This window comes from Battus philenor, unplaced genomic scaffold (genome assembly GCF_028537555.1).
Source record: "Battus philenor isolate CCGP_79_NKW_IND1 unplaced genomic scaffold, ilBatPhil1.0.hap1 SCAF_24, whole genome shotgun sequence".
NCBI classification, from domain to species: domain Eukaryota; kingdom Metazoa; phylum Arthropoda; class Insecta; order Lepidoptera; family Papilionidae; genus Battus; species Battus philenor.
The window spans coordinates 10,011,970-10,035,773 of NW_027181687.1; the positions used below are offsets into that span (position 1 = coordinate 10,011,970).

At 32.8% G+C, this 23,804-nt stretch overlaps 1 protein-coding gene across 1 annotated transcript in view; it reads right to left on the reverse strand.

Moving 5' to 3' along the window:
* The window catches only part of LOC137924604 (multiple PDZ domain protein-like), a 215,245-nt gene that overhangs the window by 128,771 nt on the left and 62,670 nt on the right, over positions 1-23,804 (reverse strand). The window contains exons 14-17 of the mRNA XM_068768020.1: positions 23,219-23,361; positions 21,584-21,758; positions 19,626-19,717; positions 9,524-11,007 (exon numbers count right to left, since the gene is read on the reverse strand). Coding sequence (XP_068624121.1) covers positions 9,524-11,007; positions 19,626-19,717; positions 21,584-21,758; positions 23,219-23,361 — 1,894 coding nt within the window. The remainder of the gene's footprint in view (positions 1-9,523; positions 11,008-19,625; positions 19,718-21,583; positions 21,759-23,218; positions 23,362-23,804) is intronic.

Consider the following 23,804-nt stretch of genomic DNA (forward strand, 5'->3'; position numbering starts at 1 on the left):
AGTGCCCTTCCGTCTAAAATAACGTAAGGAGCATTAGTTTAACTTTGCTTAACCGACAATATTTTGTCATATTCGAAATATTGTATCAGTCAACATGACCATTCTAACTTAAGAAAATATTCCTTAATAGTTTGAACACATAATTTGTTGGTAATATATTAGAAAAAAATATGGAGAAGGAACACCGCTGTAATATATTAGCGTACAATGACCTTTTTGTCTTGATGGTAAAACCTATGTGATTAAATACTGCTTCTGTTTCTTTTCAGCCGAATCAAAATTTACATAGAGGTACAAGAGGCGGTCTTATTCGTCCCGGCGATCTCTACTAGCTTTCAATAGAAAAGAGAGACATGAAGTAAAGGGCAGTTTATGGTGTATATACATTACAATACACATATTTACGTGTAAAAGGTATTATATATTTACGAATAAACAACAAATGCTACACTGTATCCTATTTTAGAGGCCAAGGTAGTGCTATTTTACCATCTTTTTAAATGTTGACAGCGATTTATTAGTACACCATGAACTTTTTGTCCTGTAGGTAAAATGTATTTGATTAAATATTGCTTCTTCTTTTCAGCCGATTGTTCGACATTGTAAAGCATAGGTCTTTTTTTAAAAATCGTCATGTTGACCAGTTCTGTGTTGCTCGCATTCAGCGAATTCCTGCGGCTTGTCATTAGTCCACGTAGTGGAGGCCTATTCACGTTGCGTCTATAGGCCCGTGGTCGCCACTCATAAACTTGTAGAACTTAGCGGCCATCGGTTTTAAGAGCGATCGGCCCCGACAACTGTCACTACATATAAGCATTTCTTCAAACTAAATAACTCCGAAACTGCAAGCATATTACTCTTCAGTGCTCTATGGGTATATTTTAGCCCTCTTATGATATATAATATTTAATAAATAAATGCAACATTAATTAAAATATAATTTACCAAATTATGAGACAAAATAATTATTAATATTATCGATATGATTCGTAAAACACAAGCATAGTACTCTCCAGTGCTCTATGGGTATACTTTAGCCCTCTTATGATATATAATGTTTAATAAATAAATTTAATATTGATCAAAAAAATTATTTACTAAATTTTAAGACAAAATAATTATTAATATTATCGATGTGATTCGTAAAACACAAGCATAGTACTCTCCAGTGCTCTATAGGAGAACTTTAGCCCTCTTATGATATATAATGTTTAATAAATAAATTTAATATTAATCAAAAAAATTATTTACTAAATTTTAAGACAAAATAATTATTAATATTATTGATATGATTCGTAAAACACAAGCATAGTACTCTCCAGTGCTCTATGGATATACTTTAGCCCTCTTGTTTAATAAATATATTTAATATTAATTAAAAAATAATTTACCAAATTATGAAACAAAATAATTTTTAATGTTATCGATATATTCCGTAGAAAACGTCACAACACTAAATGAAACTGCTTTATCCTTTACAGGTACGAATGTGAACTTATGAATTGTTCTGTTATTCATATGCATCTGGTATACGTTGCCCGCTTATTTCTTTAACGGCTTAAAAGGGTTACGCAATACATGTAAATGAGTTTACATAATAATTTATATTAGTGCATTTATGTCCGTTAACAACGATGAGACCATTCTTTACAAAAGTTAATATAGTTCTTAATTTAAAAATATTTATATTTAATTTAATAATCTTTGATCTATGGTTCTGTTATCAGGGGTGGATAACATGTTTAATTTTGATATAAAAAATAATTTCGTTTGGGAATAGATATAGTTGTGGAGAATGTGGAGTGCTCCGATTAATATTTAATAATATTCGCAAAACTCAATTAATTCCACCGATGCATATTATGTCGTTATCGCATTGAAGTTTTTACGTCATTCGTATTAATCATAAATTTATATGACATTTGTGGGGTTGCCCACATAGTCTTTGTCAATAATAACTTCATTTGTCCACGTTAATTACATATAATATATATAAGTGTGTTTTTAATGAATTGTAGGATATACCATTCATAATTAAGTAAAGGCTAAGTAAGAAGCTACGATGACGAAGTTATAAGACAAAATGAAATAGTTATACACTATGTAAAATGATTAAGTGAATTTGGACGAAGAAATACGATTGAAAACTTTATATGAAAACTCGATTTGAAAATCCTGTTAGAGATATAAAATATCCACTTGATGTAGAACTGGCTAATGGTACAAAATAAACCAATATAAAGATTTAGAATTACTAAAGTTTAAAAGTATAGAATACAACATACACTTAATAAAATATAGCTTAAATGAAATAAAAGTAATCAATCGACATCACTGCCACGGATTATTGTCATTTAAATATTCGTTTATTGTATAATATACCTTTTCTCTTCCTATATGCCTTTTCTGTCAATTTACTTTTACTGTGCATATTGAATTTTGTAAATGGCAATTGAATAATGTTTTGCGGATTTTTATTAATAAATATGATTCCGTTTATTACAATAAAAATGAATATATATATATATATATATATATAAAGTCATCAAAACTTTATATTATAATTTTATAGATACTATCTAGGTAAATATTTATTGGAATAAATTAAAGGATTTAGGTTTATGGGTGATGTAGTTAAAGTGCTACCGGAACCGCTGTACCACGCCTTGGCAAAGCGCAGAGAGGTGGGGCTTGAAGGAATAACGACCACAAGCGTTGCTGCTACGGGCTATGACGCCTGACAAATTGAGTGGTTACACAGAAATACCCCTCCCTTTTCGACGTGCGAATACCAAAGGCGCGGTACAGAGGTTTCGGTAGCACAACAATATACGTTTGAAATAACAAGAGCCAATTATATGTACATAATACTATGTTACAAAATGCGATATCGTGAATTTCATATTATTGTTTTCATATTTTATTTATAATATCAAAGCCCTATCTGATTGGTCAATCGTTTGACAATTCAGACGGTTTGTTTGCTTAAAGAGTCCAAACATGATTGTCTACATATATGACATTGCATATTCTTTTAAAAACTACTGCCTCGGCTATTTTCCTCCGATGTATATTAATAATATAAATACAGTATATTTTTTGTAAATTCAACAAATGGTATATCAGATAACCTACCACTATGACGTTATAGATTTACAAATGACAAGTGAAGATCTAATATTTTTTATAAAGAATATTTTTAAAATAGATAAATATTTATATGATCTTTTTTAAAATTTAAAGTCATGACATACGGATTCAAGACGTGGTGGCTTACGGTGGCCATCAGAAGAATAGGATAGGAAGGCATAGGATACTCAGAGTGTATTGAGAGAGCTATGCTCGGAGTTTCGGAGTTGTTCAGTTAGAAGAAGAGCTGGTCTGAAATGGCAGTCAGCGGGGTATATCGCTCGGGTACCGATGCGCGTTAGGATTGAAAGATTGTCAAGTGGTGACCATAAGCTGTTAGATACTGCATGGGCACTAGGAGCAATAGACAGAAGATATTTGTCGATGACGTTTATTGTTTCATACATTTTAAATTCAACCCATTGTCTACTTGTGCCTATGAACTGAATTTAAAATATATGAACTTTATTCTAAACAAAATTCGTAATCAAGGACAGATAAAATATCACAATTTGAAAGACTAAGAACTAATCATCATTTCTACAGCAGAACATAGGTCTTCCAATAGAGATCCAATAAGAATGACTGCAAACGCTTTGTTTCCATCGTCCTCGGATGATTTTAATAAAGTGGCATATCCACCCTATTGGTAGACATACTATACTGCAATCCCATCCGAGGTCTCTACTCCGGAACAGACTACAGCGCGATTACGTTATATGCGCTATGTAGCCTATCCATTGCTACTTTCATTTGCCAATGCTGGAATAAGTTGGTTACTGCTGGTTCGACTAAGTCTACTGTCTTTTCTGATTCTCGTAGTGAAATTCCAAAGGTAACCCTTCCAATAACTAGTTGAGCAACTGTGAGTATTCTAGTCATTTTTTAATGTCTCATTCTATGGGGACCCCTCGTACTCATATTTGGGACAGGGACTTTGTTTTTATTTAATCATCTCATCATCTTTTTTCATGTAATATTTTTATTTTTGCGCTCTTCTATCGTTCCTCTTACGATCTCTCATTCCTTCATTTTCTTTCTTTCTGCAATTCTTTTTCCTGTCCTTTCATATCCATTATTCCTTTTATCCAATACGATTCCTTCTTCTCCTCACAGCTTAACTATTACAATTTCTTTGTTTTTATTCTATATCATATTTTTGATCTATTCAAATATTCAAGTCTTAGAGTTAGTGACCACGTGTCGGTATCTAAATACATCATTGGTAACACATTGTTCGTAAAATTTTATCATAGGGTACTTAGGGATATTAAAAGGATAGCTGTTGCAAAAAAGGATTGTTTCTTTTTTTAAACAGTACTGGAATCTTCTAGTACCTTCCATTATATGACGCTATGGCTAGGCAAATTCCGGCTGCATAAACTTCTGGATGAGAACTATTGATTCCTTATTGATTTTTCTTCTTAAAGTCATTTATATGATGCAGTAAAGAACTCAATGTCATCTTTTCCAATTTACTTATGAAATTAATTTGCATTCCCAATAACCGGTGCCATTGGGCATTCGCGAATGATATGGCCAATTACATTATCTGACTCCCATGCGGGCAGTCCACTTACGCAAATTAATGCCCATCATTATGGACCGGCTATACAGTGTAATGTATTTTGTCTGGTTGGTAATTTCTTTATATTTACTTTGTCATCCTATTGGTAAAATTACCTGATGGTCTACTAATCATCATAATCCTAATTTCAGCAGTAGGACTAACTTCTACTTCTCCACATACATAGCTCTTACTCACAGATTTCCAATAGAACCAGTTTGAGTATTTGACGTTTGCAGCTTTGTCTAAATTGAGCTGACAGAGGTCCGTGGTGTAAAAACTTTAGTTCAGCAAATCGCATTCCAGTTACAAAGATGACGTTTGAACGAAGAGGGAATTTATCCGTGTAGACGTTTAGTGTTCAGTCTTGTGTGTATTGGACATGAAGCCAAGTTAGATTAGCTTGGCCAGACTGTATTTAACTTGAGACACTAGGACCCCAGATGTTTAATGTTGTGACTGAAGTTTTAGTTTCTTTTTTTTTTCTTCTTTTTTATTTTTAGGACAAGGGTATAATTTACAATGATTTTTTTACAAGTTTTCCTATTTCATACTATATCTTCTTTCATCCTTCACGACCGACCCTGACCACCCTCGCTAGAACGCTGACGAGACGGACTCGGATCCAAAATTACAATGTAATAAAAAGTAAAGAAACTGAAAATTATAAACGGTTGTTTATTAATATTTCAGAAGGAAATATAAAACAAAACTTTGAAAATTAAATATGAAACCGACTTGATACAATGAACGCAAATTTTTGTAAAATCTCAAGAACCCGTGAGCTCATTCTGCGTAGTTACAATAATAAATAACAAGTTTCTAAGTACCTTGATACAACAATGATATATGGATGTCCCACGCCTCGGTCCTATCCGTATCCATGAGTGCAGTAAAACTCTCAATATAACAGGAATATAAATATAAATTTTTTTTGATGGTCCCCGCTGTTGGGGACCTCTCGTTCCCCCATCTCGTGTGGAACAGGGACTTTTTATTTCTAGTAATTTATACATATTTTTTATTATTATCATTCTTCTCTTTCATGTATCATCTTATCTGTCGTACTGTTTCTTTCGTTCTACAATTTTCCCAGTCTTTCTCTTTCATTCCATTAGCTATATATCCATCCTCAACCACTACATTCTAGGTTTCCTTACTAAATATAACATTTAAATCACTTGAAACATATTTATTTTTAAACTGTTCATATGTCTGTATGATACACGCTTAATTATGATCAATTAACCGTGTATTTCTCGGACTCTTGCTGCGAAATCGAAACAGAAATCGGGAGATCCACAGAAGCACCAAAGTCACCGACGAAGCTCGAAGAATTGCTTGTCTAAAATGGCAGTAGCGGGGTACAGGGGTTCTCTAGTGGCGAGCCGGTATACGCGGCATAGGTAAGCCTCCACTAGATGACCTGCGCCACAATTAGGATCGCGGAAAGTAGATGAATGGTGCAGCGCCAGACGCAACATCGTAGCGATGTTTGGAAAAGCCTTGCAGTGGTAATCCATCGGTTGAAAAGAAAAAGAAGAAACTTGAATGGAAAATCTAATACCAATGCTTTGGTATCTCTTTACGAGATCGAGTCAGTAATGAAAATATCTGTAGTTTAACTTAAGTAAGCGATATACCTCAGAGGGGTGGCCAGTGGCAGTAGAACACAAAGCGCAAAACAGGTAGCCGGTTGACATTTAAGGTTCTAGAATTAAGATTACGTAGCGGCAAGTGAAGCAAAGTATGTCCGTTCAGAAGGTGATGATGGACAGATGATCCTAATAGGGTCATCAAAATGCGTTCTTATTGGACATCTACGTGGCGTATGTTGATACGTCTTGCAATAGACGTAGATGATGGTGAAGCGTATTATTAAATTCTCTTCAGATTCTATGCCAGAGTTTGAATTGAAAGAATTGAAGAAATATTTGAATTTGGTCCAATATTTCAATTACGTTTAAGATAATTCTAGAAGTCTGGAAAAAGATATACTATACCGTGTAAATACGAAAATAAGTTTTAAATATATTAGTCGTAACTATAATATGAAAAAAGTATGTCGCTTTTTCAGTCGGCGGTTCAATGTATTTGGTTAAAATGCTTACTACACACAAGGCTATCATTCTCCGTAATCGGATAACATACAATGTAACTAAAGAATTTAATTATAAACCCGACGATTTACGATGTCCTCGTTATACAAGCTCGAGTCTAGCAATGAACTTCGTCTTGAACTTGATCGATTCAATAAAAATGATTATGACATGTTTAATGTTTATAAACGATCTACATTTAAATTTATACCATAGTACCAGGGAATAGAATAAATTTTTATTTGCATGCGAAACTCTATACACGAGTTATCGATTGTTTTTTGAAAATTAGACCTCGTGTCTGTCGAAATTAGGTCGATTTTGTATTGTGTTAACTTAGCAGCTTGTGTGACCTCACTAGAAGGGCTTCATCGCATTAAGGATCACGTGTTTCAGGAAGTCGTTCGTCAAAGTAATTGTTCGTCTATATAAACAATGTCTTTCAGGAACTGCAAGGTCATATTGCTGCCGGAGTTAGAGGCTGTATGGATGCGTGTGTCGTATGCCAGCAGTCTATGTGAAATATTTTCATGTTGAAATGTATCAAAATTATTATACAAATGCGTATATGATACTTGATAGTAAATATTTGTTTTTATAGTGAAAGCATCTTTTATTAAACTTGTTATGGATACGTATGAGAAACGTTATATTAACCTTTAGTTTGGTCTTCTAGAATTATATCGAATAATACTAATAAAATTTACTGTTACTGTTTACAAGTATATATTCTTAAATACTACATAACTAAGGTAAATAAACACTAGAAAGTAGCCACTGAAATAATTACGTGAACAATTATAGTGAATTGGTATTGTAAGAGCGAAAGAAGATGTTAGGGCTTTTCCATAGCGAACATCAGCTCAGTTAGGCTCGGGATTCTAGAACAGCATTCAAATTCAAAATTTGTTTTGGAATAATTTAATCAGAGAAAGTGAATGCTATTCGCGTTCTCTTTAAACTTATTACGCTGGTCGTCAGCCCCGAACACCTCAATAGCACCTCTTTTAAAAATGCAATGGAATTCACTGAATTTATATAAATTCAAATTCAAAATGTCTTTATTCTAGTAGACATTAACACGCCCTTTTGAATCGTCGATTACTTTAATATTACAAATATTAAGCTACCACTCGGAACGACAAATTTAACAATTTTTCATTTGTACATTATAATATCAATCATGTAAATGAGTCAACATACCAAGTTACATAAATTTCGTTCAACTAAAAATTCTTGATAAGATTTATTTAATAATATACTTTTATTTTCATTGTGATATATTGTGGAAGTTATAATATAAATGCGAAACCCTAACCAATGAAGTAATATATAACGTTTCTCGATTGTTTTATTTAGTAAAACCATATTAAAAAGAGAAATTATAAAGTAAATTCCAGCGTATTTCTTCTGGTCAGAGACAAGTTCTTAAACTATATGTAGATATTTAAGTGGACTCGGTATAAAGAAGCCGCAAGTAAAATCTAGTTTATTTAAATCCTATACTTACCTCATTTTCGAATGATATAAGTCGCAGGTATTGTTTCAGTATTGGTAATCACTCACACATACATGGCACGCAGGTTAATTAGATAAGGCTTGTGCCTTGCAATTATCAATAATAACATTATTATAATTATTATGGTTTCAGTCATAATGATAATTTAGTTAAATATATTATCGTAGAGTTGAGATTATAATATATACTATAACATAATATTATATGTTCCTTGTGGCAAATTAGTGTTAAGGTGTTTATAAAGATACAGGCAAAATAGATTAAATATTATTCTGTTTCACTTAAACGCTGATTTGTAAACATAGATATATTTCATAAATTAATTGAACACTATCTTAAATTTATTATTACATTTTCTTCTTGTCGTTCTTTTCAGCTGATAAACACCTATTGTAAGGGATGGACCTGGGCCTTTTGCGTTGCTGGAACCGTATCTCGTAATTTTGTCAATAAAAAATTCTTAAGCCGGCTTTCCAAATCACCAACAAATCAGCCTTAATCGAAAAATATGTACATAAGTAAATTATATATTTATTTTATCGAAATCTCTACTTTTATCGTATTATTTTGATTTGTCGAAACTTTTCAATGATGAAAGTTTTCCGAAAAAAAATATTAAAATAAAAAACGCTATAAAGAGGCGAAGCAATCCTTGTAAGAGCATAATGTAAGACCAAATTCCGTAGAACATTTCCGCCCCTATACTATCTTTGATAGACGATTTGTGTTACGGAAATAGAAGCAATGAACTAAATAATCAATAAGATAAATATAAGAAAAGTGTTCTAAAAAAATGATATTTACTAAATTGTCTTAATAATATTTTTTAATGTTTCAAATGTTGTTGACCCTTCTACCACAAGAAAATTTATAACGATAAAGAAGCAAAAGTGTAATAAATAACGGATAATAATTGCTAAATTAATAATTTAAATTTTAAGTTAAATATAATATTATACATTATAGTTAATTATAATTAAATATATATTTTTTAATGATTCTGTAACCAAACTCGTATATATCTTTTTACAAAATGTAATAAACAATGCAGAGGAATAATTAGTCCTAATATTATACTGAACGTATTAATAGAAGGAAGTTCTAAATCGATGGTTTAACCATGTATGGCTAAATATTAAAGATCGTTAAAATTAGTCAGCGAACAATACAACAGTATCTAGTATGAAAATACATGATAAAAATTCTTACCTGGGTCTTCGAGAAGGCACTAGAAATGTCAAAGGTCCAGCCGATTGTCTCCTGTCCTTAACAACCGGGACTGCTAATAAATCTTCTTCTTCAGTTTCAGATCCTGGACTCTCTAAATGGATGACAGCTGGCGCTGACATTCTTCTATCAGGTATCCTCTTTGAAGGTTCAAGCATCTCTCTAATCACTTCACAATATTTACAAGCATTTGCTTCAGCTATATAAGCCTTAGTTATAGCATACGCGTAATTCTCTAAGAAACATTTATGGCACCCTGGAACGTAATTATTCTCTAAGTCTGTAGATTCTTCACTAGGCTCTTGTCTTTTCAACATCATCTTCTTTTCTTTTGTTACAATATTCTTCTTAAACGTTGTCTTCTCGTCTAATTTATTCTTTTCTTCTTCTAGCTTCTTCTGTCGTATTTCCTTTAAACATTCATCTTGATCGTTGTAATATTCGATGCATCTGCGTTCCTTCTTGGACGGTTTAGTTGGACTCTTTTTCTTAATTTTCTTCGTGCTAATGTTTATGTTCAATGGCTCTATTCGCAATGATTTCATTTGTTTTATAATGTGTTCCTGTACGTAAGGCCTCGTGTAAGACGACACTTCGTCGACACCATCGGCTGTGTTCTGATCGGAATTTATTTTGGCACATGTTTCATTTTCTTTGTTCCTATTAGCTATTTCATCTTGTTTACTGAAGTCTTTGATCTGCTCGTCTCCGTTCATTTTATATTCGTTGTTTTCAAAACACTTTAGTGAACACGGATCGTCGTCGAGACACGTTTCGTAGCCTTCTATTTCGTGATCGATATAGAGTAGTGCGCTGGTTTCCTCCTGGACGGATATTCTTGTGGATGCGTCATAATAACTTGCCGTATCATCAGTGGGCGAGACTAAACATTCTTTCCAGCTTTCGTCGCTTTTTACCTTCTGTATGACGTCCTCCTTGCGTTCGGCTACGTCACACTCTTTCCAATATTTTTCAAAGCTTATCCTCTCTAAGCCTGTTGGCGTTACTGCAAATACCATTTCATCGGATGTAGATAAATCTTTGCTATTTTGCTTAGATAGACTTCTACTTTCAGTAGCTTCCTTTCTATCAGCAGATTTACTTCTTATATTTAATTCCCTTGGCGTAGCTAGAACATCATCTTCAGTTATAGTCAATTCGTCGTCATGTTCATCTAAAGACTCCTCAGATTTGGAAGATTTCAATTCTGTTATTCCGTTAACTTTCTCTTTGTCGTCCATATCATCTTTTTCATCACATATCTGATCCTGTTCCTTTTTCTCTTTTTTATTACACTCATCAAAACTGAGATCGCATAATGCGGATAGTTCGTCGTCTTTTATAGATGATTCTTCTGGTTCCAAGCAAATCTGAACAACTTCTATTCCTTCTCCATATTCTTGAAGGCATTCGTGGAATGAGTCCATACCCGTGTGGTCGTCAGATGCGATAGAGTTGACACATTCCTGTGAATATGCATTTTATTAATATTCAAAATAAAACAATATAATCAAAACTCCAATACTGAAAAAAATTGTATCTTTTTTTTGGAGCCAAACATTTAATTATCAGCTATTATGTCGTATTCCAGAAAGTTATACAAAAAACAATAAAATTTCTGGGAATACGCAGAAATAAATTATTAGTATGACTGCAGGATAGATTTAATAATCTTGATACTAAAAAAATTTTAGTTCATAGATCCTTATTTCAATCTTCAATTACTTATATTTATCTCTAGTATTTTGTGAATGCGTGACATTAGTAATAAAGTATACACAGTCAAACTACTACCTACGGGTTGTAATTAGACAGACTAAGATGACACTGATTTTATTAACACCACACACTACGTCAAAAATTATTGAAAATATAATACTCGTATCTTCTCTGAATTATATAAGACATGATAATACACACAGAAGGTTTAAAATTTGACAGTCATTATCATAATCATTTCAACCGTAAAATGTAAACTGTCGGACATAAGCCACGAAAATTTTCATTAGGACCGGATGAAAGCGGCCTGCAGTCGACCTTAGTAAGGTCGTTTGTCCATCTAGTGGGAGCTCCAAAGCTGTGGTTCCTGGTACATGGTCTACACTCAACTTAAGGACCTGGCGGCCCACAGTCCTTAGTGCTATGTGGTCTGCCCGCTGCCACTTCAAGATGGTTAAGAAAAAAAGTTTCCCAAATTTTGGTCTAAACCTCATCTAAGACTCATTTCGGTGCTAAAAACCTAAAGGAGGAGATAAAATTATTACCTTTAAAACAAAAATGATGATATCAGTGATTACTCGTTGAAATAAAACTTTCTTTTATTTATTATTAACATTTATTGCGATACATTCAACAAAGCTTGTTACAACAACATTTAACACCTTTTTACACCGATATACACGAACATTATGATAAATAACACAAATTAACACTTATGTTACTGTGATAAAAATGTATCCAAATGCTTAGTCTGCTATACAAACATTTTCAACTATCTCTGTGCATAAAGTGAATTTGTTCCAAACGGGGCCGTGATAGACGCCAGTTAGATTTTTTAATGGTGGCGGTAAAGAGTCCGAACAAATGGACGCAATTTTTTATTCTTCTGAATGAGACGATAGTCCAAAAAAGGTTGAGAACCAATGATTTAGAGGAATCGCATGTTAAAGTAAAAAACTATTGACAATGTACTTCAATACTGCTTAATAACTTTTGCACGAAAAAAAAATTAAACATTTATTTATATTTAATCGTTCCGCGGATCAAAATGTGTTGATCGCTTTATAAAACTGGTGATATAATATCTTTTTCCTTGACATTTAACATAAATTTAATAGCCTATATCAATAACATCAAATTTTCCCACATGTATCACATCTAAATGACAATTTATTCTCTAATATAGTTTTTATAGTGTCATGGAAACTACTGTACCCCAGGAAAGCGCAGCCTAGAAAGATCTTAAGCGCTGTCGCGAGTGTTAATAGTGGACTGACGTAACGGAATATCTGAAACACCCCTCGTCTCATAGCGCATACTTAAGGCGTAGTAAAGTGTATTTCGGTAGTACTATATCAAAATATATATATATATATATATATGTATTTAAAAATTAACGTACAAAAAAATTTACACATTTTTTCACAAATATTTTATATATCATTTTATAATATAAACACCGCTAGGCATTTTTAAAAATAACAGTTATGTTGGCTAATCACACTATTTAATGATCACATTAATATAAAAATAACCAATAACGATATATATAATTGAAGCACAGAGCCACAAAAAAATGGTTTAAAAAAATAAATAAAATGAACTTTTCTCTTCTAAGATCTGAGTGTATTTGAAACCACGGTAGCTATAAGTTCATGGCATTAAAACGTAATTCTGATTTTAATTTCTATTAAATTGAGATTTTCTCATGACGTAAACAAACGTTCACTGTAAATAATCCTATGTAATCACTTAGAAAAGTGAATAAACTCGTGATAAAATATATATGATCGAAAACCTCAATTCCAAAGAAGAAATTTGATCACGAGGTAAGCAACATTGTTAAACAAGTGAATTAGATATTCAATAGAGACTTACATGTTTACTAACGTTATTTAAATTTTTGAGCAATATCTAATTACACGCGAAATAGAATGTATTCATATTTAATGTATTTATATTTCTTTGATAGATGGTTTATTTTTACGTCAATATCGAACATCTTGACACGTGTTAGTTTAAACAAACCAAAAATAAAAATCTTTTTTTTATTTCGTAATATACTGCGTGGTTGGTTAAAGTTACAAAAGCTGTAAAGAGTTGATTATATAGTTGTAGCTATAGTCCATTAGTATATGGTACATGCTATTAAAAAATCAAAAGTTCCAGAAATAGGAAATAACGAAGCCTTAATGAGGTTAACAAAACAGTTTTCATAACTCAGGTTACTACATAATAAAATTATATATCGATAACTGTCTCTCCATACCGCCAGAAATAATAGTTATTGCAATAGAAAAAAGTAAATTAGTGTTACATATTTTAGAGTGACAACCTTATAAAGGTTGTTTGAAAATAGGTGTAAAAACTTTAAAATTTGCTGACAAATGAGCTATACGTTCATCTCTTTAAAGTTTTTACAACTATATCCAATCGGCGTGTAGATTTGGGTCAAAGACGCTTTATTTTATAGATCTTCATTACTATACCATCTAACACGTTATAACTATAATCATACTAACACTTACAAAGCTATGATATGTTCCGAATCACCTGTATTCAAGCGGTCGAATGCTTCTTCTAGCCGATTATTCGTTGCAGTGGCAAATAAAATATATACATTTAAAAAACGTGCAAAACATACTTATATCTAAGTCACGAATGGACGGTGTGTTTAAGCTCAAATTAAAAGTTTTTTTTGGTAAATAAAATCACCTATTTATGTTCGATATAGAATAAATCCTCACGCCTATATAAAGACACATATGACGGTATATCTAGACAAGATTTGTTAGATGCCACCCTGACTAGCGGAGACTACCGGACATATATACAAGATGTCACCTATTCCGTCACTTATTCTTTTCTTTCACGGATAAGAAATCGCCTCTATACACTTACTAAATAAAATTTATTCCAATACATTCATACGTCATATTATCATTCATGTTATAACGAAAATTTTGAATGAAATATATACATTCGAAGACAGCAATATAGAAGCATCACGATATTTAGCTGTGATAGTAATACAAGAACGACTGAAGATATCAATTATAGATCATTCGTTAGCGTTGCTAGTATTTTCTTCATTTCTTTGAGCGCTAGCAACCGACCAAGTCAAGGTTAGGTTTTCTCTGCCCAGACCCTATAGAAAGAAGCCTTTACTTCTCGCTCCTATACAAGGAAACATTTGACAGTACAATCTAGACAAGATCACGATGTTCTCTCAAGTGAAGAGGGCCGCCAATAGAAGTGACGCAAGAATTGACAGAAGAGGAGATATTACCTCTCACGTCAATTCTTCAGTACCGCCAAAGATTTCCAAAGTGATGTCAGACAATCGACCAAGTCAAAGTTAGACTAGATCTGGGACTCTTGTATCATAATACATATTGCGTACAGAATGCCATACATTATGGCATTATGAATGCCATATACATTTACTCCATGGATAAGCCAATTCAAAGTTGAGTTTGGCTAGGATTATACTACTACTAGTTAATAAAATTCTTGCAACAACCTTAGCGGAACCTTTTTGAGGAATCCCAGAGCTTAGTTAAGAACGAAATTTAGGATACACCTTCAATACTATGTCATTAAAAATCCGCTGAATCTATAAATGCCATTCGAGCAAACAAAAGCCTTTTACCCAAAATTATAGATGGTATTTTTAATCCTACAACTTTTCTTTTCCATCACATTACTAGTAATGACATTAAAAGTCACTCATATGACCGGAAAAGGAAGAGTAATATTATAATACGTACTCAGTAGAGTCATAAAATTGATATACCGCTCTTCCTATAAAAAATGTGTGACGATACCGAATAAACTAAAACTTAGCCTATCGATACCGAAGCATTTCATATGCAATGCCCTAATTTATTATTATTAACATCATATCTATAATCTTACACTTACAACAATCTCTCTATCACATTTAAATTGACGAAAACATTGACATATGACCAATTCCCAAATATCATCTATGTACTAACATCCATTTAATGTCTTATGATAGTAAAGATGCAATAAAACTTGTCACTTTGTTGTATGAGCCAAGTTCTTTCTCACGTCACTCGAACGAAACGACGCATTCTATTTTCGAAATATATTACAACAGCCAATGCTTATAAAATACTTGACGACAATTAAAACCAGCAGATATATCCAAAGATAGCTTTTCATTATTATTATCATTTGGACGTTCATTGATGAACATTGGCTTCATCATAGACTTTCAATAAGATCGGTTTATTCAGAGTTTTCTAACGACCTCAACAAGGTCACATCTCCCGATGTGTGGATATCCCACGCTGCGCTTAATAGTTCAAAGCCTCCACTTTAGGGCTCCAGCGGACACTTGGCAATTCGCTTGGCTAGACGGTCTTAGTGATCAGAGAATAGCCACAAAACGACCCGGGATTCAATCCACACGAGTACCTCCGAATTAGAATGCTAAACTCGTTTTAGTGACCAAAGTTAAATTGAACTTTTGTGAACTCCTGGGACTCAGTCAGGTAAAATGATCCACGAGCTTCTCGATCTATAAGTACTAGTCACTTCAAAGAAGTCTAAGCTGGACGCATACTGTGTTTTAACACCTCTAACCAGATACTGTATAGACAAAAATAATACTCAGGGATGAAACACAAGGGTGGGATAAAACCCTTTGGAAAGCAAAAAAAGGTACATAAATAAGGTTATTAAAAAGAATTTTACTCAGGAAAAAACATTATTAGAATTAAAAATTAAAATAATATGTAAATAAAAGTCAATTACGATTCAAATAAACTGTGATACTGTAATAATCTGTGATCTACAGATGAGAACTGGGGAAAGGAAAGAAACAAAGTATTATACGAAAGAAGATATAAAAGAGAATGGGAAAGAGAGAAGGACAGTATATAAGAAATTGAGAAGGATGTAAGGAAAATGATGAATAAAATGGAAATGTTGAAAAAAAATATTTACCCGATAATGTAAAGTCTCTCCCAAAAACGTTGGACATATAAAAAACCCTGGTACTGTAAATGCTAACAAAAAAAATAATCACCCACTTGAAAATATTTTACCCTATCTTACGTAAATATAGCAATTACATGTACCTTTTTCAAAAACTACTAGTTACGGTAGGTTTTTGAGCGTTCACAACCGATTTATACCAAGAATTTCTTTGGCTGAATATTACTACCGATTTTGTAGCCAATAAATATATTAAAAATATATGCAAATGTCATGTTGACGTAACAATGACGTAACCAGAATTTTATTTTGAAATTTTAGAATCCGTATAATACAGTACTCGTATTCATCTAAAACTCAAGATCAAGAAATTACAGGAATTGTTCTAGGACGTATTATATATTATTTTGACAACGCAACGTGAAAGAAAGATGATGCTACGCAGAGAAGTAGTCGAAGTGTCGAGTCTTGTGCGTATGACCAAAATCCACACATCGCTCCATATTACGATGGACGGATCAAGTGAATGCCTAAGAATCATCTTTAGCTAAATACCTAAAGAGAGAAATTGTAATTGTCTAAAAAGATGCAATAACTCTATTACTACAAATGATCTAGTGTACGACTGTCTTCTACTTACAATACACCGTGTATCATTTAACATATATTTTAAACATCATAACATTTATTATTCAGGCATTTCTAAAATTTACACTCCCCCGTGTAGACTAAACGAATGTAGTAATCTCAAATTTAAATACCATATACTTTCATTCTAAGATACACTACTATTAGCGATAATATTTTTCGAAGTAACACTAATGCTATCCATGCAATGACATTCGATCAAGGATTGGTCCTCTCGGGCACCCGTGAATCGACTTGCTTAACGCAACGATTAACCCTCTCTGATCATAAAAGCACACTAAATTCTACAACTCAGATTCCGATCTCGCGCCGGCGCGAAATGCAGGGTGTACAGTATAGAGCCGGTCTCGCGCCAACACGAGATGCCTACCAACCAAATTGTAGCAGCCAGTACGGCGCCGACATCGCACAAAGTAAAATGCTAAGGTATCTGCACTGCATTTGAACATTCTAACTTCGTTGCCGAACTATTAATTTTTAGATATCTAATATATTATTTTTACTGCGAGAAAGAGTCCGCCACGTGCCAAAAAACGAGAGACACGGCACTAAGAGAAAGAATTCCTTTCGCAGTGCCGGTCTTGCGCCGGTGATTTTTGGATTTAATCACCTTACATATGCAAATTGAATTGTTATTGTTATAATAACATTTAAATCCTTTTTAATCAATAACAAACAAAAAATAAAGTTAGCTTCTGATTGACTCCCATGTTCAAGACGCTGGCAGTAAAGACGACCTAAAAGCTAAATGGTGGAGGCCAGTCAGCCAAAAAATAGAACAATTTAAGCTGAGGCCCTTGTGAGATAACTCATTGCTAAAACCACGATACGTTGACTAGATTTAGGTTATTCGCTTTCAGCGTCTTACTATTTAATATCCGCAAAACTTTTGTTGCGATTAAAACATTCTTTTGAAGTCTCATTACACTCATGCTTCTAAAACATACTTATTATCTACATCGTGTCTTAAGACAAATACAAAAAGACAACTATACTTTTATAAGTATTACTTTTATAATGTTTCGAGACAAAAAAAAGCCATGAATAGATATATGGGTTGTAAGCCAACACGTGGGTATATAAAATTTTTTTTTCAGCATTTCAGCGAATTTGTGAATTTAAACTTAAGTGTACATAAGTCTGGGTTCTTTATAAGGCTAGGCGGCCATCCTCGTGTTTTTATATAATTACTTCAAATTCTCGTCTCAGTGTCTTCGAAACCGTCACTTGCAACGCTCGGTACTTCGACGTTTACGATGCAGTTCAGTTTGTCTACTTGTCATTTCATTGTAATTTCCGCTTTTATTTTCGGGGATATTCTGAAAGTAGGCCGGGGAGGAGGAATATGCATCGCATTCTGTGAACACTGCAGTTGCAACTCCATGATGTCTCGATGCAACGACATGATCAGACGAAGAATTTTCGTAAAGTATTCTACTTTCTGCAAAAAAAGTGATTAAACTTTAATATAAAGGAAAATTAAATTTAAACTACATAATAAAGAGTTAAGTATGAAATATTATGATGATGGTATAGTGCAATAAACAATTACGAATGTGTATTAAAAATGTTTGCAGTTACAAAATAATAATTATACTAAAATTTAATAAAGCGACATCTCTTGACAATGCGCAAAATTTTAACAGACTTAAATCCTCACATAGATGGCGCTAAAATTAAGCAATAAATGCGTGTATATTTAGGTATGCAATATTAGTTATTGTTATTAGCACGCGTTCAGTGATAGAAATATTTTTTTTTAATAAAAACTAATATTAGTTTTAAAATAATAATGTACTTGACGTGAGCCATGTGAGGCGCTAAATATAATTACGTATTTACTTTGTCTAGAAGAAGATAATATGTTACATTTTCTTGATCCACGATATCAAGACATGGTAACATTTAATATAAACTAGTAATTTTGGTTAGACATTCGTAGATTGATATATTGTGCTATTAATGCATGCAAATGAAAATATTGTACACTAAAGGGATTAGTTAAAGTTATTTATAGAAGTATATGAAGTCGATAGTGATAGTTGAAGTCTTAGAGCGGTAAAGTCCCTTTATTGTACAAAAACTAATTATTAATGTTAATAAAATCGCATGCTAATAAGTTTGACAGGTTTGTACTGCTCTAAGCGTTTATGAAGATAAAGCTTTAATAAAATAAAATGTGACTTACTTTTTCCCCTGAGTGTACAATATCGAAACATTCGAATATTTTCTTACAGATGGACGACGCTAACACGGTACTTGAAAATTACATTTAATACCATTTATTTATTTTTATTGAAAATTATTTCATTTCTTGAACACGTATTACCAAATTATCAATTTTTTCCATATGCATTAAAAAGTACTGTCGAGCACAAATTCCGTAGTATGTTTACAGCATAATTTTTTTTTTCTACAAAATACGTTGTAATTTTTTGTTTTGTGTTAATAATACTCTTTGGAAATGAAAAAAAAAAATAATATTGATTCCAATCAACAAACCGGAAATATTTAAATTAAAAATTTAAAAGTGTTCGATGGAGTAAACATTTCCTCATTTTGCATTTAGATTTTACAAATTATTTTTATTTTTAGTTTTTAAATTCATTAAATCATTTGAATATTCATGAATGTAGACTACGAAATCTTCTAATAACACTTAAAAATTTCTATTTTTGATACCGAATGTCCTTATGTTTACAAATAGAAATTAACTATAAGTTGAATAAATTCTAAAAATCTGTCTTACCTGACTTCCCTGCATGCTGTGACCATTGGCTTTCTCGCCACCGACAACCGTGCTGCAAGGCAATGGTTTTGCTACTCCAATCGTCACTGTACCTGTTGAAATACTTCTTTATTTATTTATTCACTATCTTTATACATTTTAAAACGGCAGATTTAATGACTTATATACAATCTGTACCAGTAAACCCGGGGCGGTGCAGACATATCAAGTAAGCAAGAATAGAATAGAAGAATTTATTTTTGGCGATCGATTTCTGATAAGGGGTTTCTATAAAAATCCCAAACGCGTTACTTTCTCACTGCATAAAGTATTATGTTTACATTGATTACTCATACTGTGGTAGGTAGTATAGTACAAATCCAACAAGTTTATTGGACCCGCCGTTCGATTCATTTTGGTATATTTATCTCTAATATATTAAATTTGTTAACCAAACCTCTTTACAACGTGACAACCGCTTAAATATCTAGCACAAAAGAGTCTGCCAGATACTAAGGACGAATTCTACAATCGAGCCAGTCGGGGCTGACGGCGAGAGATCAAGAAGGGATAGGCGGGTTAATTAACGATTAGTTATGGAGGCTCTATTGTGTATTCCATGCTTTATTGCTTCTTTCACTGCATCTGACTAGCGGTGAGATAAAACAAAATACGTGCTGTGATAGGCAATTTCAGGTGTAATTATTGAGTGTTCGTAGAATTACAGGCTAGTGTACGCATAGTCACAAAGTTGTCTCCGAAAAGTGATTATTCTTCTATTGCTATGTTTAATTTCGGCACCATTAAATAACACATCTTTCGAATACATGTGGTAGTAATTAAACCGTCACCTTGACACACAACAATAACATCACTAAACATACTACACATAACATACTCGTTATTATATAACACTTACTTTAATACAACAAAAAACTAGATTCAAATAAACGAACTAGCAACTACCGAACCAAAAATATAACGATCGTGTTAACTGCGTGATAATATAATTCCTAATGATACTTAGTTTTAAACTTTGTTTGCAATTCTTAAGGTTTTATTAAGATTGTATTCGATAAGATAAGAGTCAGTGTTTTTATTTCTCACATGTGACTGCCTTCACTCGTGATATACAGATTGTACAACTTATTATGATATAAAGTTTTATGATTTTTTTTTTATTATCTTTTCAAATGTGTGACGTCTTTTCTAATAAGACTGGTTGAAAGTGACCAGCACCTAGGGTATACCAACGATTTCAATAAAGTTATTTTTCCATGTTATGAGTAGGCTTCAGAACTTTAACACCCTATAGTCTATTTGTTCTGCACCCTATGTTGCCTAGCAACTGCTTTTCCACTTCGTTAAGCCACTTGTTCAACTTTGTTCATCTACGGATCTCCTCATTTCAATTTGATCTCTAAGAAATCGCGAGCTTAGGTTTTTATAAATTTAAATGGTTATAATTCCAATAAAATATAATATAAAAGTTTATACTGATTACATATGTATATATTTTTTTGTTTTCCCTTACTTTTGAATATTTTGTTAAATTACGGATACAATTAAATAAAACGATAAGTTGAAGGATATTTTGTTTTATTTATTTCATTTGTTTTATGTGATTTAAATTTGTTACTCATTTTTATAAATCAGGTCTAAATAATCAGATTAAGCCTAGGGAAGTATTTTATTATTTATGTCATGTTTATTTAATCTAATTTTATCTCCCAATACTATCTAGCGAGCAATAAAGTTTAGACTTAATTGTGTAGACAATTAGGTCCTTTACTGAAAATCAGCGCTGTAGTGTACGTCAGGCTGTATTACGGTGCATAGCTGAGTAAACGTTCCTTTTGTTGATATTCTTATAATATCTTATCTCCTTCTTTCCTTTATATTTATCAATATTTTTAAAATATGAATGTAAATATTTTTAAAAGTTTTTTTTTTTTAATTTAAAGTGTATTCCATCTTACCCTTGGGTGCACTCTTTATGGCCCTAACAGCAGTAGCCAAGGAAGCCCTAGAGACATCTAGACCGTTGACGGAGACGAGGCGGTCTCCAGGAGCCAGCCGTCCATCTGCAGCCGCCGCACCGCCTGCTACCACTGACCGAACCACGATCACTGAGCTGCCAGGGTCTGAAGGGTCCTGTGTGAGAAGACACGGTAATCATCATCTTTCAAGGAGATGGAGCAAATTATGTTTTAAAATTCAAAATTCAAGCATAAGGCTCTCTTTTCGTTTACCGTAAAGAGAGCCTTATGCTTATATATATATATATATATATATATATATATATATATATATATATATATATATATATATATATATATATATATATTTATATATATATTTATATATATATATATTTATATAACAAGTAGATATTATATATAGTAATAATATTATTAGGAAATTGTGTACATTAAAAGGGATTATTTTCGTATAAGGATACCAAAATAAAGCATCACTTGAACAAACAAGACGCTTTCATTTCTCGCCAAATCTCTGACGGTGTAATCATTTAAGCTATACGACGTCCACAGCTGGATATTGGTACATCCTGCTTCTGATAGCGCTGGGCTTTTCGTCGATCTTAAAAAGGTCACTTCAACTTGGTAATCCGCTAGACTATATCGATTACTAAGTAAGAAAAGGACCAATATTTAGCGACTTCCGCACATGCAGCTCAAACGTGTTGAGTAATTTGGCGGTGGCGGTTGTGTGATTCGCATTGTTTACCCCATACGCATTTATCAACGGGCTGGCGGGCGGTGCACTTTGTTGCACGACTACCACTACATGTGCGGAAGTGGCTAAATATTGGTCCTTTTCTTACTTAGGATGGACTTCCGCAAGGTAACGCCTGATTCTATTAAATATATATCGATTACTGCCATTCGTCTATGGATATTCAGAATCAAAATATTCTTTATGCAAATTGGCTGTTAAAAGCACTTTCGAATCACCAATCAACATAAAATATCAGCATTGCTGTACCTATATTGACCTATCACCGACTCGGAAGGCAGTTCTGCTGAGAGAAACTCAACAGTTGCTCTTTATAAATATAGTTTTATAAAGAGTGCGCGACAATAATTAGCTTCCTGAGTTATTAACAACATTTAATTTCACGCATTAACATCAGCATAGTATTTAATGGAATCAGGCGTTACCTTGCCGAAGTCCATCCTAAGTAAGAAAATGACCAATATTTAGCCACTTCCGCACATGCAGTAGTAGTCGTGCAACAAAGTGCACCGCCCGCCAGCCCGCTGATAAAAGCGTTTGCGGCAAACAATGCGAAACACACAACTGCCACCGCCAAATCACTCAACACGTGTTTCACCCCTCCACGGGGCATCTTCAGGAGTTATGTTACACCAACTAGTGCCAAACATAGAGTCTCTCTCTCTCTCTGAACTTGGCGGTGCACTTTGTTTCACGACTACTACTGCATGTGCGAAAGTGGCTAAATATTGGTCCTTTTCTTAATCAGCATAGTACTCTAGGATAGAATTTTTTTTCAGTAACATTTTTAATATTGGTTTTAAATGTCTCCAGGGAGAGCATTCTGTAGACTATAAGTATATGAATATTGTAATTACCAGATAGTCTAATATTGAGAACCCGAGCCCTCTGTCCTCCTTCTGTAGCTGGATGTAATCGACGTGGTCACTCCACATCGCAAGTCCACTCAGAGGCTCCAAAGATCTGGATCTGTTGCGTTCTAGATCATCTGAGCAGAATTCTACAACAATAAAAAAAATACAAAAATGCATTCTTTAGTTTTTATTTACATAAAGAATATCTTTTGCAAATAGTATTTATAAACTTTTAATAAAAATTTCTTTGGTCGTGTAATATGTATCTGGCTGGTTTTAGTGCCATTAAAAAGGGTTACATTTTAAAATAAGATGCGAGTTAGTAAAATTTAGGATAAGATGTTCATTTGTTTTTTTTTTCAACCGAAATCAGTAAATTTGTTGATAAAATTCGACATATTCTAAAATTTTACTTCGAAAATGGAAAAAATGCAACGCAAGCCGCGATAAAAACTGTTTTTTCTTTTATAGACTCAATGCAGTAATAGAAGCAAAAAGTTAGTATAAGCATTTTTAATCTGAAAAATTTGAATTCAAAAAGGCAACTCAATCTGAGTGCCTATTTACATAAACTTGGAAGTCATATTTG